This window comes from Coccinella septempunctata, chromosome 7 (genome assembly GCF_907165205.1).
Source record: "Coccinella septempunctata chromosome 7, icCocSept1.1, whole genome shotgun sequence".
Classification (NCBI taxonomy): domain Eukaryota; kingdom Metazoa; phylum Arthropoda; class Insecta; order Coleoptera; family Coccinellidae; genus Coccinella; species Coccinella septempunctata.
This window is the reverse complement of record NC_058195.1, coordinates 13,997,573-14,013,813: the sequence shown is the minus strand read 5'-3', so window position 1 is coordinate 14,013,813 and position 16,241 is coordinate 13,997,573. Positions and strand designations below refer to the sequence as shown.

The 16,241-nt window shown below is 39.2% G+C and overlaps 1 protein-coding gene across 1 annotated transcript; it reads right to left on the bottom strand.

Moving 5' to 3' along the window:
* Positions 1-793: 793 nt before the first annotated feature.
* Positions 794-16,006, bottom strand: LOC123317604. Its single transcript, XM_044904206.1, has 8 exons — positions 15,587-16,006; positions 14,322-15,002; positions 11,415-11,671; positions 11,009-11,207; positions 8,394-8,786; positions 5,094-5,402; positions 1,833-2,315; positions 794-1,186 (listed from the first exon to the last, which is right to left on the bottom strand). Exons 1-8 carry the CDS (start codon positions 15,924-15,926, stop codon positions 849-851), a joined length of 3,000 nt encoding a protein of 999 aa, XP_044760141.1. The 5' UTR covers positions 15,927-16,006; the 3' UTR covers positions 794-848.
* Positions 16,007-16,241: the final 235 nt, after the last annotated feature.

Here is a 16,241-nt window from a genome sequence, read left to right as displayed (position 1 = left end):
GCGCAACCGTTCGGTCTTGACGAATTTTTAACTGAACCCATCTTTTTCAGGATTTTTTGAAGTTCAGCTTTCGAGTCGTTTATCTCTGAATAAAAGTAACCGTAGATGGGAATGTGATACATTTTCTGAAAAAGCAATTCTTTTAGTAATAAATCTGAGAATTTCATTCATCTCGGCGCAACCGTTCGGTCTTGACGAATTTTTAACTGAACCCATCTTTTTCAGGATTTTTTGAAGTTCAGCTTTCGAGTCGTTTATCTCTGAATAAAAGTAACCGTAGATGGGAATGTGATACATTTTCTGAAAAAGCAATTCTTTTAGTAATAAATCTGAGAATTTCATTCATCTCGGCGCAACCGTTCCGTCTTGAACGACTGATTCCGAGTCGTTTATCTCTGAATAAAAGTAATCGTAGGTGGAAATATGATACATAAAAGTAACCGTAGATAGAAATGTGATACGTTTTCTCAAAAAGCAACTCTTCTAGTAATAATTCTGAGAATTTCATCCATCTAGGTGCAACCGTTTGGTTTGAACAGCAGTTAATGCGCCGAATTTTATCTTGCAATCAACCTGAACACTTGAGTTGAATGTGTCGTTTACCAACGGCGACAAAGAGTAGTCTACAAAATTTCAATAGCCTGCTTCTGTTGGTATATTCAGCGGCTTAAGTAGATTTGGAGTGTAATTGTGCTGCCTAGCGCAGTGTTACTAGAACAAATGTCCTATCTCCCTTCGTAAAAGATTTATGATCAAGTGATACCTGTCTAATTGATACCGTGAAACGACAAAAAAATTAGTAACATAAAATTTATTATATACTAAGTACAAATGAATATTCTCCTTCTCTAAAAACAAAAACGAGGGTTATAAACTTTTACTTGACTAGAATCTAAACAACCACATGGAGCACCTTCATCACCAGACCTGTGCACTTCCTTTGGGAATAATTGTTTCAATTTACACGGACAGCTACAAGGGGTATCCCTCAATTTCTTCCAAGTTGGCGAAGGTGTCAATTTCCTCTTCTTCGTGTAACAGGAATAATCGTTTTTGTCGTCATCCGATGATGAACTGTAAGACCATCCCGTTTCTTCGTCACTGGATAAATCGTCCAATCCCGGCTGTATTTCTGTTAGTTTGGTGGTTGCCTGAACGATTTCATCCAGGCATCTTTGCCAGTAGCCTGAAACAATTTCAGCTCGTGTACCGAGAAATTTTGTTGCGAAGAAAAAGAATCATTTCCCAAAACATTACCCATAAAGAACATTCAAGAAATGGCAAAGCTATATTCCCCAAAGTCAAATGCGATTCCGGGAAATTTCGTAGGAAGGTATCCACAACAGTATCACGGCGCATGTGATAAATGAGATCAGATGAATCAAAAGTTCAATACACTGAATCAAACAGTGAACACCAATTTGTGATTGTTTTGATTTTTTGACTTTCATGAATTTGTTGAAAGATGTTTGAAGGAAGCAATGTAATCTTCTATTATATTCGATTAAATAGATCCCTATATAGTTTTATATCCTACTTATGGCGACTGATTTTTTGAAAACCCATTGCAGTGACATGGGTCTATGGGTTCAACCACAGCCGTCTATACAGCTTTAAAGACGACCCCACATGAAAGACACATATTATATGGCTTGCGTTCACAAACTTACTCTGAGCAAGCTCTGAGTAAGCTCTGATTACTCGAAGCGTTCACAAACGTACTTTTAGTTCTTCAGAGTATGCTCTCTTAGCATGACCATACTCATACTCTACTCTCGGAGTAAGTTTATGAACACACCCAGAGTAGATTTAGAGGCGATGTAATATCTCACCTGCGCAGTTCAGCGCTTCCGTCAGAGCCCTCATAGTGTCATGCGCTGTCACGACGTTCTTGATCAGATGATCCTGCAAACATTTCTCGCAACAGTGCACCTTCTTGCCGTGGAACTTCTCGACTATTTTCTTCGTCAGGTCGTTCACGTGTCTACAGTACTGCCTCCAGGCGATGACGTCCTCGTTCATATCGGTCACGAATTTGTTCCAGTCGTCCTTGAACAGGACCTTCTTCTGTCCGTTGGGCAGCATCACCTCGCCCCTCAAGATGGCGGCGAACTCCCGAATCTGGCCGATGATGTTGGTGACCCATTTGGTCCAGTTGTGGGCGTTGTGGGTGATCTCTAGCAACCACACCGCCCATATTTTCAGCGATAAGCAGCACACGGTGTCGTTGGAATGTTCGTAGATCTTCTTGGGTTTGTGTCCCTTGATGACTGTTATCATAGATTCTCTACTTCCCGCAACGGACGTTTCTTCCTCTATGTTGATGAAACAGAGGGATTTTATTAGTCCAGGGAGGACTTGAGTCGATCGTTCAATCTATATGTGTGAGCTATATCATTGAGTATTAACTCAATGTTGAATACATAAAGGCTATAGGCAGAGACAAAAGCAGTTGTCTCTGGCTATAGGTATGCAGAGTCACCGGAAAAAAATTTGAAATTCTCGTCAAAAGTTGCGGATATCGAAATAATGTATGATTTCTATTCAGAAATATCCAATATCTTTTTGAACTATGTACAGGGTGTCCCAAAACTAGTGAATCAAACGTCACACCACGATAGAGTAGGCCAAATATTATCGAATGACACCAACATCAGTTCAACAAAAATGTACCGTTTCCAAAATAATCAGAATTTTATTAAAATACCTAAAGTTGCCGATTTTCGTACTATAATATTTTTCTTAATCACAAGGCCAGTTTGTGAAAAAAGGATATCGATTTTAAATTATATTTATATATATATATATATGTCGGTTTATAACGTTTTGCGACGTTGTCCGATAACCCTCTTCCATTCCTCTCGGTTGTGTACCAGTGCCTCGTTCAATTCTCTTGCACTAATTGCCTTTTTAACTCCTTCCCCCCAGGTCTTTCTTGGGCGTCCTCTTTTTCTCTTCTCCACAGGTTGCCATTCCATCAGTTGCTTCGGTATTCGTTCGTTCCCCATCCCTCACGTATCTCACCTTCAATGCCCATTCGTTCCTTCACCACCTCATTCCGGATTCTATCTCTTCGGGAAATTCTCAATGCTCTTCTCATGGCGTCCATCTCAACTGCCTCGATCTTTCTCATATACTTCTCTGTTATCCTCCATGTCTCCGAACCATAAAGAAGACTACTTTTTATTATGGTTTCATATATTCTGAATTTCCTACCCTTAGTTATTTCTTTGCTCCATAGGATGCTGTTTAAACTACCAATCGCTCTCCTTGCCTGAACTATCCTTCCTTCGATCTCCTTATTATCTGTTCCCGTCTCGTTGAAATTGACTCCTAAGTACTTATAATCTTCACATTTTTCAATTTCCCCCATATCTTCCAAGTCCAAGTTCGTTGTCTCCTCTGACCCTACACATAAGTATTTTGTCTTCTCCAGATTTACCTCTAATCCCCACTTCCTATACTCCTCTATCAGCTTTCTCATCATATATTCCATGTCAGACTTATCTCTAGAAATGACCACCTGATCGTCGGCAAACTGTAAAGTATACACAAAGTTATCATTTATGCTCATTCCCATATTTGCTACCTTACTCTTCCATTTCTGTAGTACCACTGAAACATATATTTTAAACAACATTGGCGAAATACAGCATCCCTGTCTTAAACCCTTCGAAACATGAAATCTCTTCGTTAGATATCTACCGATCCTTATTTGAGAGCACGAATTGTTGTACAAGTTTTTCAACGCAGTAATCAATGTATGGCCTATATTCGATGTTTCCAATACCTCCCACAGTTTCTTCACAGGTACTGTATCATAGGCTTTTTTTAAGTCCACAAAGGTCATATGTACATCTCTGTTAGTAGCTAGCTTCTTTTCAATAATTTGTTTTAAGCAGAATATATTGTCAGTACAAGACCGACCTGCTCTGAATCCGCTTTGTTCTTCCTCCTCCTTTGGCGCGTATTCCTCTTCGATCATATCTCGAAGGATTCTTCCGTACAGCCTGCTCATAGTACTAGTAACAGAAATCCCTCTGTAATTCTCACACTTTTTTCTGTCTCCTTTCTTATAGATAGAATGAATGTGTGCCACCTTCCATTCCTCAGGTATTGGACTACCGTTCAGATAATAATTGAAGTTCTTCGTAATCATCCTATAAAGTTTTGGAGTACCATTCTTCACTAATTCTGCAGCTATTCCCTCCGGCCCACTTGCTTTACCGTTTTTTAAGGACCTTATTGCCTTTTCCAGCCTTTCCTGTGTGAGATTTATCTGTTCTCCCTCTATTTCTATGTTGGATCTTTCGTTGTCCATTGTAAACTCATGCCTATCCTCAGTTAGTTAAATTATATTTAACTAAGATTATTGTTTTATCTCCCCTAATTGAAATTATTTCAAGTAGTTAATCAATAACCTAAGTAAATGTAAATTAAAACAATTGTTTTTTCTACATGATTTTTATTACTCAGAATAAACCCCCTCTATAGGGGTGATAATTTGGGAGAAAAATGCTATCCTTAACCACAAATTGGCCTTGTGATTCAAAAAATAGTTCGAAAATCGGCAACTTCAAGTTAAGTTAGGTACATTTTCGCTCAACTAATATTTTTATCATTCAATAGTATTTGGTCTACTCTATCGTGGTGTGACGTTTGATTCACTAGTTTTGGGACACCCTGTATATATAGAGTCTTCTTGGTTACTATAAGTTTGTAAAGAATATTTGAAAAGGTATAAAATATTACGAGGAACCGAAAATTCGAAAATTCATAGTTGTATTCACTCTCTATACCAACAATTACTTCCACATGCATCAATAACTGTTCGGCGTGCTTTGCCATAAGAAATCCTGCTCATTTGGTTGCCAAAATTGGAGTGGATATATACACTCATTTTTTGTACCAAATGTTTTCATTTCCAATTATTTCCATAAGAAAAAACAGATATTTCGATTATTTCTCGAGAAAAACAGCAGGCCAAAATGAAATTTTGTCTCTGCTCACTACCTATTCCCAAAATTTTAAGTAATCGAAAGCAAAGATGGTCATCATTAAGTTCTGACAGAAGAGTAATAGTAGTGCTTTACCTCCCGCTTCTACCGATTTCTTCTCTTCTCCTTCTGACTCCTCCGACTTTTCCTCTTCTTCCTCACCAATTCCCTCTTCGTATTCGTCCTCTCCCGGACCACCTTGTCTCTCCATCTCTTTAGCGACATCATCTATATTTTCTGGCCCTAGTTCTTCTCCACCTTCTTCTCCACCTTCTTCTCCACCTTCTTCTCCACCTTCTTCTTCACCTTCAGCTTCAGATCCACCACCAACATCAATTTCACCCACAACATCTCCGTCTGGACCTATGATTACCGGTTTACCGTCCACAATTTTGACTGATCCACCTATGGAAATATTCATCGAATGAAAATTAAGTATATATTATTAACAAGCTGTACCCGCGCCCGCTTCGCAGGACCAATTTTTCAAATTCTTCCTTGAACATAAAAGATAATACATATCACAGGATATGACTCAAACAACGCGTCCTCTAAAAAATGCCTGGACGAAGTTTACTGCTACTCTATCTGTAGATGGATGATAGATACATCTTTTACATCTAACCTCGACCATATTTCGTAATTCCCAATCATTCAACTCGCAATATTTTTTGAACTATTGATCCAAAATATGTCTTTAGAGGTAGATATTCTTGATAAATTAACAGTTTTAGAGTTATTTGAGTTTGAAGATAGGTACTTATATGTTGTACAGTATATACATTCGAAAGGTTGATATAGCTTACTGATGTTAAACCCGTAAAAACGAACAGATCTACCTTAAGAGTTGAATTTCCCGTCAAAGATTTAGTTTTTGTTGATATATCAACAGTAAAGGAATATTATTTGGATACGTATTATCTAAAAATAAACTGAGAACAAAACAGAAAAGTGTTACTTTGTCGAGAATGACCCTTTGTGATTTCGAAAAAATATTCATAATTATTCATTTTATTATACCTGTTCAAATGAAACCATATTTTCAATTAAATTGACAATGCTAAAACTGATCCTCGGGAGTTTGTTATGGCATCCCGGAATTTTCATAGATTTTTTCGAGCTTTACAGAAAAATATGATTTCTATAGGATAAACGGACAATCACCTTTTCGTCATTTTTCTTGATTTGACTTGAACGGACGCTTTAGCAGACGACAGACCTACTCGAAAAATTGAACTCAAATAAAAAACACCTAACAATCTGAAAACATTCGTTCGGGCAGTTTGATTCAAACACGAAGATACACGCACAGAACAAACCCGTGACCCGTGACATACTTTATATGGATACACGCGCTATAGCTCCCCTTAGGCATAAACTAAGTCACACACGGGTGTGTTCTGTGGCCTTAGGATGGCCATACACCAGGGACAACCAACAATGTCTCTGCCATACACATATAGCTGTACCGTACATCCGATGAAACTCCAGAGATGTGTGGGCTCCAAGTTCTCAAGATGAATAAACGCTTCGTGTATGGGCGGCTTTATATTCCCGAGTGATCGGCCCAGTGGTGGGGACTGAATGTCGCAGTGAGACTCACGCTTGATTTAATTTCTTGCCTAAATATGTAACCCTTCAACCTGCAATATCTCGCTGAAGGAAGATACTGCAAAGAGCATCGAAATCCGTTGCGTAGTTCAGAAGATCTAAGTTCTTATACAGACAGACTGAAAGCGACTTTGTTTTATAATATGTAGTGATATTATTTCATCAAGATCTTTACTGCTTAACTTTGCTTCTTAGGCCCGTTTGCACCAATATCCCTTAAAACGAGTACTTAACTAAGTGTCGTTTGAAGTTAATGGACGCTTTTTTATTCCCAGTTGCACGACTGTGGCTTAACAGAATCTTAAGTAAGGGGCCCTTAAGCTTTCATGACTAGTGATATTTCAGTTTTTTACTTTGGTGCAACTTCATCCTAGTCCAATAAAGCTATTGGCCGGTTTCCGAAGATCGTTGTTATTTCATATTAACCTAACTTAATTGTCCTGTCAGTCAGTCAGTCAAGGATTGTCAAATAAAAGGTACCTAAGTTTATATAAGTACACTTTCTTTGTAAGGTCTTGAGTGAATGTGTTTTATTGTTGAAGAGGAACGTGAAGAAAATGTCCTTATTGTCCTTGTTAGTACGAATACGATGAATGATTGCCAAGCAAGTGGTGGTAATCTACAAAGGGCACTCAATTTCTCAACAGAAGAAAAGAGTTTTTGTTGCTAACTATAGTATGATTTGTGACACAAAATTGAAAGACTGATGGCATAACAATAAAGGCAAAAGAAAAGGCTCGATATTCAATAATTATTCTAGGTTAGAATCCCGCCCTTAAATATTCAAGTGGTCCTTATAGGAGCTCTTAAATTTATGGTTAGCTTTAGCCATTTAAATGTCACTCAACAGTTAGTGCAACGTAATTTAAGTTAAGAGTTCATTTTGAGGGACACTTAACACTAAGTATATTTGGTGCAAACGGGTCTTATTATAGCAACTACCACTTTGGATCTTTTGTTCTACCACAGCCGTCTATAGAGAGTCCTTTAGAAGACTGTGGTTCTACTATCTCACTTGTTCGATACCGTCACTCGGGAATGAAAGTTAATGAAAAGGCCAACACCAACCATCAGGGAAGGGACACACACCTTTCAGTGGCCCGGCACCGTTAAGTGAAATAGGAAAATATATCTACAAAAAAGTGTTCCGGAAGGAGGTAAAAACTGACACTCTGGCACAATCTTCCGAGAGTTTAAACGCTGGGAGATCTCCGATAACCGCTAGCATTTTACCATGATGGTGAGTTTGCTAGCCTCTCCACAGAATTTTGCTTAGAGAGCTAAATCCGAAAAAACTCGAGAGGCACACTCATCACTCATCATTGTTAAAAATTTCAGACCTCTGATGAAGCTACACAGAAAGTAGCGAAAGCTAAGGAATCAATAAAGAGAAATTAACTAATAGTGGCCTTTTTTGACTCAGTTTGCACCCGATAACCAATCTCAATTACAAATATATGAGTCGATAATCTTCCAAACACACTCATCAGGACCCTGACAAAGAGGGGCAACTATAAAGTCATGGTCTCCAACGAAAATAGGCTTCCTTTCCTCTAAGTGGTTCTAAATAAAATTCTAAATAAAAAATGGCACTGACACTCTGCCACTCTGTCAGAGCAATATCAGGATGAAAAGTCAGTCGATCCACTTTAAGAGACAAGTGATTGAAAGACGCTAAAGAATGACTCGAACCAAATCTCTGGACCATATTACCTAATCACATTGTTGGGACAGCTATATATCTCTCATCTTTCATATGTATTAAAATAATGTAAGGAACCTAACCTGGAGGAACTGAAATGGGATTTCCGTCTGGTCCGAAGTATATCGGATTGCCATCTTCGTCGTACGCTGCACCTATGGGATTTCCATCTTTATCGTAGCACTGCGGGATTATCCTGCCTTTATCGTTGTAAATAAGTTCGTGTGGGTATTTGACGTCGTCGAAAAGGGGACCGTTGTAATCGTTGGGCTCAGGTACTCCGTTCTTGTTGAAAGTGACATCCAGGAGGTTGCCATCCCCGTCGAATAGCTTGTCCACCACCTTCCCGTTCTTGTCGTAAACTGTCGGTATCAGATTGCCACTGGGGGTCATCTGCACAGGGGTCACTTCTCCATTTTCACCAACCACGCCGAGTGCGACGGATCCATCGGGATTAATGACTTCTGTCACTGTACCTATGTGGAAACATTGACAATAAATCTCATTTTTCACTCTATATATTCTTTCGTATTTAAGTAATACATTTTTGAACGATAACTTATGCTTGTATAGAGGTCGGTGTAACGCAGTAAACTATACAGGATGATTTCAGTGAAAATGCCGGATCAGGTCAATTTCAATTCGTAGGGAGATATATTTTGAGCAGAATTGTAAGCTGAAGTCTCCTCAACCATAGGTGTAGGAGCTATCACCCCTAAATTCTCAGTAGGGAATAGGGGGTGAGCTATTCCTCAATTGGAAGAACACTTGTCCCTCTACATGAATACTAGGGTGGACAATTTGAAAATTTGCCAGGCCAATCATGTCTCGACAAGGATGTTTTCAGAGAAAATGCCGGAACAGATCAAGTTTTATTCGGAGGGTGACATATTTCTAGCAGAATTGTAAGCCAATATCTCCTCAATCTTAGGTGTAGGGGTTGTCACCCCTAAATTGTGTGAGCTATACCTCGATTGGAAGACAATAGTATTAAGTAGAGGGACATATTGTCTTCCAATTGAGGTATAGTCCATCCTCTGTTCCCTATGAAGAATTTAGGGGTGATATTCCCTGCACCTTTGAGGAGATTTCGGCTTACAAAATATGTCTCCCTCCCTTAAAAATTTACCTGTTTCGACTTTTTCTTTGATAATATCCTCGTCAAGACATAATTGGTCTGGCAAGTTTTCAAATTGTCACCTCCTGTAACTACTTCAAGGAATCAATAAAAATTTGCAAACCATAGTATTCATGTAGAGGGACAAGTGATCTTTCAATTGAGGTAAATCTCACTCCCTATTCCCTATTAAGAATTTAGGGGTGATAGCCCCTGCACCTAGGGTTGAGGAGATTTCGGCTCACAATTCTGCTCAAAATATGTCTCCACCCTTTAAAAACTCACCTGTTTCGGCTTTTCTTTGAAAACAACCTTGTCAAGACATAATTGGCCTGGCAAGTTTTCAAATTGTCATCTCCTGTAACTACTTCAAGGAATCAATAAAAATTTGCAAAACCATAATATTCATGTAGAGGGACAAGTGATCTTTTAATTGAGGTAAATCTCACCCCCTATTCCCTATGAAAAATTTAGGCGTGATAGCTCCAACACCTAGGGTTGAGGAGATTTCGGCTTACAATAGAGGTAATACTCCTTCTGACTAAATTGATGTATTTTTTATGAAATATCTTCGAAACGTCACATTTTGAAATAACCATTTCAACCGTTTCCCAAAAAAGTACTTAAAAATGAAAAATAAAAATGGGTATTCAAAATTTAAAGCGTTTCGTTTCTATTGCACAAGTTGACAACATCGACTGAAGTATGCTTCGACAATAAAGGACAACAAATACACTACACCTTGATGAGATAGACAAAGATGGCTGTCTATGAAGTCTGCGGCGAACGAGGAAGGTCGTAAAACTTTATGGGATTTTTGTGGCCGGTTGCTATTTAGGCTCGCCAGTGAGTACGCGCCTTATGATGGCTGTAAATCAACAGCTGTTATTTTATAATCAAGACATTGTTCTTTAGGCGCTGTTGCCAAATCGTAAACTAGAAACGAAGCGATTTAAACTTTAAAACCTCATATTTGAAGAATGATTTTGAATAGTTTCCTCGGAGCAATTGAAAAATTCATGAATGAAACCCATAATTATTCGGTTTAAACTTGCATATGCTGTGATAACCCAAATTGAGGAGAATTCCCCATTCTGCTCGAAATATTTCCCCCTCAGAATAAAAATTGACCGGCATTTTCTCTGAAAACATCCTTGTCGCGACATATAATTGGCCTGGCAAGTTTTTGAATTGTCACCCTGTATAACTGGGCGTATGATACAATAGATGAAGGAATAAACCTTGAAAAACACTTTGTCTCCCCGTCATTGTAAGAATCGAAACAGTTGAGAAAAAAAGCTCTTAGAAAAATTGATTTTCTGTCGAAAAAAAGAAGCTACTCTAAGTTAGACATAAACTCTTATCTGAAATAAGGAAAGGCGAAATTCAAAAAATTAAAACTAATTGATCTTCAATCAACAACAGCATTGATCAAATGGGCTGAGGGAAAAATGAAGAAATGAAAGTAAAAATACGGAGCTTCTCAAGGTCTCAAATCATGAAAGAAATCAAAAAAGTGTGTTCCTGTTTTGGGGCACTGCATTAAGCAATTGTCATCCATATGTCAATCATATGTCCTACCTGGTAATGGTTCACCGTCCTCTCCAAAGTCCATGGTACCCATGATTTCAGAAGCACCTATGACGCTGCCGGGTACAGGTTCACCTGGTTCCACTCCTACAGGTAAAGTGCCCATCAGCCCATAAAGATCCTCGGCGGCCAACATGGCGGCCAATAGGTCGGATATCTCATCTATCTTCTTGATTATTGGTACGTCAACCTGCGGAAAAAGTAGTGCTAAATAATCTCGAAACAAAAACTTGGTAACAGTGAAATTAAATGACCAGTTTGGTTTAAAATTAACATATATGTAGGATGCATAAGAGTTATGTCCTGTGCCCTTGCAATTACTCGATCCGTGCCTAATTCTAAGAATGTTTTTTCAAAGCCGAAGAATGCAGTTATCCTCAAAATTATATTATTTCACCTGACTGGGACGATTATGCATGGCCCATTCCATTAGTATTTTCTTCAATATTTCCGAAGGTGTAGCCCCTCCATGGTAATCCTTGTTCAACGCCTTTATCTTGTTGAGAAGTTCGTTGCGCGTCAGGTTCTCTATATCTTCAACAGCACCACCCAGATAACTCGGAGAACCATGGGCAAGTATCATGATCAGTCGATCCAAGCTGCTCACTGGTCCAACTTCTTCCTCGCCTTCCATTTGCCCCCCCTCCATTTCATCTGGAAAAATATACATTTTTTCTAATTATCTTGGCACTATAGTGTTTAAAGATGAACAGAACATACTGGTCACCTTAAATACTATATAGTACTTATCAGTTTCATCCCTGACCCTACACCAAGGGTACAAAGAACAGCCTGTCAACCCCATATTCTCTTCAAATGTATTTTTCCTCAGAAACCTCATTGTGCTCCACTACGAGGAAAAGTCCCTATATCGAGCCATTCCACAAAAACTCTAGGCAGAGGTACGGAAAATGGGAAGCTTTGTCAAAAACAACTAATTGAGCCCACTGCTCAGTCAATGCATCATTCCTCACATCACCAAGAACTTCACCATGAACTGGGCACCAAATCAGATCTGTACCTCAGCTCGTAGAAGAAATAAGGTGGACTTCTTTAAAATTATATTGTGAAAAGTACAGTGAGCAGAATCAAAGTGTATCAACAATCATATAGTTGATACTTTTTGGCAGAATATTCAAAACGAAGCCTCATTGGGAGCCATCTCAACTCTTTCAATTTATGTGAGACCTTATACTATTGTTTTGAACACGCTGACACGTTGGATTCGATCCAAAGTATCCATAAGCAAATATGATCTATGGGGAAAAAGTCATCCCAAACCAAATCCAAGTATCGAGCACTATCCACAAAACTAATGACATTATCTGAAACAGTCAGTTTGAGATTGTCTTCAACAATGGCTGCAATTCATAAATGAAGAAATCAAGGAATAGTTGGAAATCATCAGCATACACGTGTCCACTTTGGAGTGAATTGGTTGGTGTACAAGATGGAGAGTTTAGGCCCAAGAACCGGAGCCTTGAGGGACTCCTCTCAATACGAGTCTGGCACTTGTTTCAGTACCTCCCCACATACCCCACAAGATCTTAATATAGCAAGAAGAGTAGCATGCCCGACCGTGTCAAAACCTTTTTTGAAATCGAGCAAAAGTAAAGCTGAACATTCAGATTAATCGATTGACTCCAAAGGTCATCAGTTACATCAAGGAGAGTACTAGATCGAAAACCAGATTGAACTTCAGGAAGAATCTTATTACAGTCGATATACTCCTCTCTATATTTTCCATTAATTTGTACAAGGTCGACAAATTACTTATGATTACTGGAATAAAACAAGGATGCGTGTTAGCGCCTTTACTGTTCAATATTTTCGCCATAGCCGTCTCGATGATTGCTGAAATGAGTATGCCTGTAAGAGCTAGGTGTTAGATTCAGAGGAATAAGATTCAGATTTGATGGAGGTCTGTTTAACCTGAAGCGCCTCAGAGCAAAAACCCGTACCAAGTTTATCACGGAACTTCAATATGCAGACGACTGCGCACTTATTGCTAGAAGCTCAGAGGATCTACAGATAATGTTGGACACCTATAAACATATATGCGAAGCTTTGGGCTTTAGACTCAATATTGACAAAACCAAAATACTGGATAGTCCGCCAGACAGCGTTCAAACAGATATCAGCCTGGAGGATGAAAATCTAGAACAGGTCGAGCAGTTCAAATACTTGGGAATCTTCATAAATTTAAATACTAGGGCTAACCTGGACACTGAAATACACAACCGTATCAATTCGGCATCACGGGCATTCTGGAAGCTAAAGGACAGAGTATTTCAAAATCACGACCTAAATCTGAAGACCAAGACAGCTGTTTACAAAGCAGTGGTCCTCTCAACGCTTCTTTACGGAAGCGAAAGCTGGACACCTTACAGGAGACATATTAAACAGCTTGAACAAACACAACAACGTCATCAAAGACGAATAATGCACATCAGATGGTTTCACAACGTTTCAAATGCAGAAGTCTTGCAGCTCGCTAGCTGTAGACAACTGAGACTCAAGCAACGAGAGCCCGACTCAGATGGAGCGGCCACATTCTGAGGATTGAAGACACAAGACTTCCCCAAATTGCGCTATATGGCGAATTCACAGAGGCAGCTCGGAAACCAGGAGTCCAGTATAGGCGGTTTAAGGAAATACTGCATCAATCACTAAAATCAGTTGATGCCAATCATAACTGGGAACAACTAACGTTAGATAGATCACAGTGGATGTCTTTGTTCCATATAGTTATAATGTAGACTCGAGAAGAATACAGCAGCGGCCAGATCTTGTTGGTGACTATCCATTCCCGGACTGTGGAAGGATCTGTAGATCGCGGCTCGTGAGTCATAGTAGGGCATACAGTCTCAAGTAGCCCTAGGAAATTAGGGTTTTATAGCACCGATTTTTTTCTCGATATTTTTTTAGCTTTATTCTCGGTAACAGGATACAGCAATGATGAATGAACTTATAGGTCTGAGATCGGATAGCTCTTTAGGATTACTGATCTTTGGGATAGGAACAACCTGTGCACACTTACACGACTGGGGATACTTTGAACTTAGCAATATTAAGTTGAAAATGTTAACAATGAAAGGAAGGATTTAGCCTTTATTATCCTAGAATTAGAGGACTAGAAATGTATTTGTGTAAGTTCCAATAGCAACAGGCGTTATGGAGTTATGGGCCCCACAATGCCTTGGTGAACTATGTGGTCTCTTCGCGCTTAGAAAGCCGTTTGGTTTAGACGATAAATCTTAACTATTACCTTTTGGGGTTGGTCAAAGTAGAAGAAAAAATTAACCTTCTCCTTCCCTTCCTTCCTCCCTTCCTTCATCAGTGGCCGCACCTGTAATTGCACTACCTCCGAACGAAGATTCAGTCGATTCTTCTTCGACTACCTTCGGAGGCTTTTCTTCGTCCTCCTCCAAACTTTGCATCTCCACTATCTTAGATACGCTGTCTATCCATACGGCAATCTTATCTACCATTTTCACCAAGTGCCTGTCGAACGAGTTCCGACTATATCTCAATATCGGATTCTTTTTCTTCAGAACTCTTGCCAACAACACCAGCAGAGTATCCGAAATGAGCAATTGCTTGTAGCTCATATCCAGTCGCGGTTCGCCAGAGAAGAAATTCATGATAGCCGTACTAGTTTCTTCTATCTGATCCCTCAACCAACAAGTTTGATGCAAATTTTTCCTCTTCTTCCTTCTGAGCTTCTTCCGCATTTTTTGCTTCTTTCTCTTGCGATCACGCATCTTGAAGTACTTTCTTGCGTCTTTCAAGTCTATATTCTGGTCGGTGTGTAGCATGTCGTGGAACCTCTGAAGGGCCTCTGTTGGTAGTCGATATTCGTATTCTTGCCACGTCGCTAAGACCCTACGTTTGGTGGGACTGGACATTTGTATGAGCCTCGGGGAGCAGATATTCGAAGTGGTCTTCGATTTTAACTTCTTGGCATGGTCGGTGTCTCCACAGCCTGTAAATAGCCATATCAGAAAAAAACTCCCTTTCTCACTCAATAGCAATCGCTTTCGATTTTTTGGGGTTACTGGGCTTAAGCCTTAAGACATGGTTGATATTGCCTAGATAGCAGAGCTCTTTTCGGATAGAGAGAGATACCTAGCTCTTTACTTGGCTATAGAAAATCAAAAGTTTATGCCAAAGAATTCCCATTATTCTAGATCGATAATTCCCAAAGTGCTAGAGAATACATGCGTTCAATTTGTATGATTATGTAGGTAATTTAGTTGATTCGCTTTGAATGTACAAGTTGTAGTTTCCCAAGAAAATGCAAAGTTTTTTATAGTTTAGACCTAAGAAAGGAACCCATCGGTAGACGGTTATCAGGTGAACGCCATCTGCCAATTATATTGTTCCTTTCGTAGATCTTAGTTCTTGGGAACGTTAACCCACCATTAGCATTACGCTGTAATTAAACATTTTGATCTGGCATAGTTCAAGTTATTTAAGGAGTCTCGTAATGAATTTGGCAGCGTTTTTGTTGTGAAAACCCCTTCTTTGATTTTGAGGTGGGTTGAGGATATCCACTGGATCACTTACTCTGGAGATGAGGGGTTGATAGAACATCCAAATATTGTTTGCGGGTGAGCTTGGCTCTCTCCCAAAAGGAATTCTTGATGTGTGGAACAGATTTTGACTTGCAGCCACCTCGACTTTTCAAATGTTTGTGGGAAGAAGTTACCGTTGATTCGATTTCCTCTACCACCTTCTCAACGCGTCTTCTCCTATGAACAAAATATGTCACGTCTAACGGTGATCCTACTGTACAAAGTGGCGGTATAAAGGCATCATTCTTTGCAATTCTGTAATCCTCTCCGAGGATGAGCTCCTTCTTGATGCGATTAGAGGAGGATAACGACTTCAACAATAAATTAGACATTACGAAGATATTTACAGTTGAAACTGAAATTTGGGGAGAATGATAAATTCAATTGACAAATTAAATCATACTGTCATTTGGAATGTGAGTATGAAAAGTAAAATGTGAGGGGTCGATCAAGGAATATGAATATGGGTTATTGCCTTAATGGTCTGTGCTTCATTAGATCGTTGAGGGAAAATTATGTGAGAGTGCGTATTAATTATACCAAACAGTGGCCTACATATTAAGTGGTTTTTCGATGTATAAATCTTATCTACTGAAGCTGAGAGTGATTTTACTGATTTCTACTCATTCGCAGGCAGTGGCGGCAGT

Bases quoted from the DNA above. Each gene is read 5' to 3' on its own strand.
- LOC123317604 (XM_044904206.1), bottom strand. From the start codon at position 15,926: ATGTCTAATTTATTGTTGAAGTCGTTATCCTCCTCTAATCGCATCAAG. The intron at 11,672-14,321 runs GTTAATTTTTTC...ATATTTTTCCAG, and splicing joins GGAAGGAAGGGAAGGAGAAG to ATGAAATGGAGGGGGGGCAA. The intron at 5,403-8,393 runs GTTAGGTTCCTT...ATATTTCCATAG, and splicing joins TCCCATTTCAGTTCCTCCAG to GTGGATCAGTCAAAATTGTG.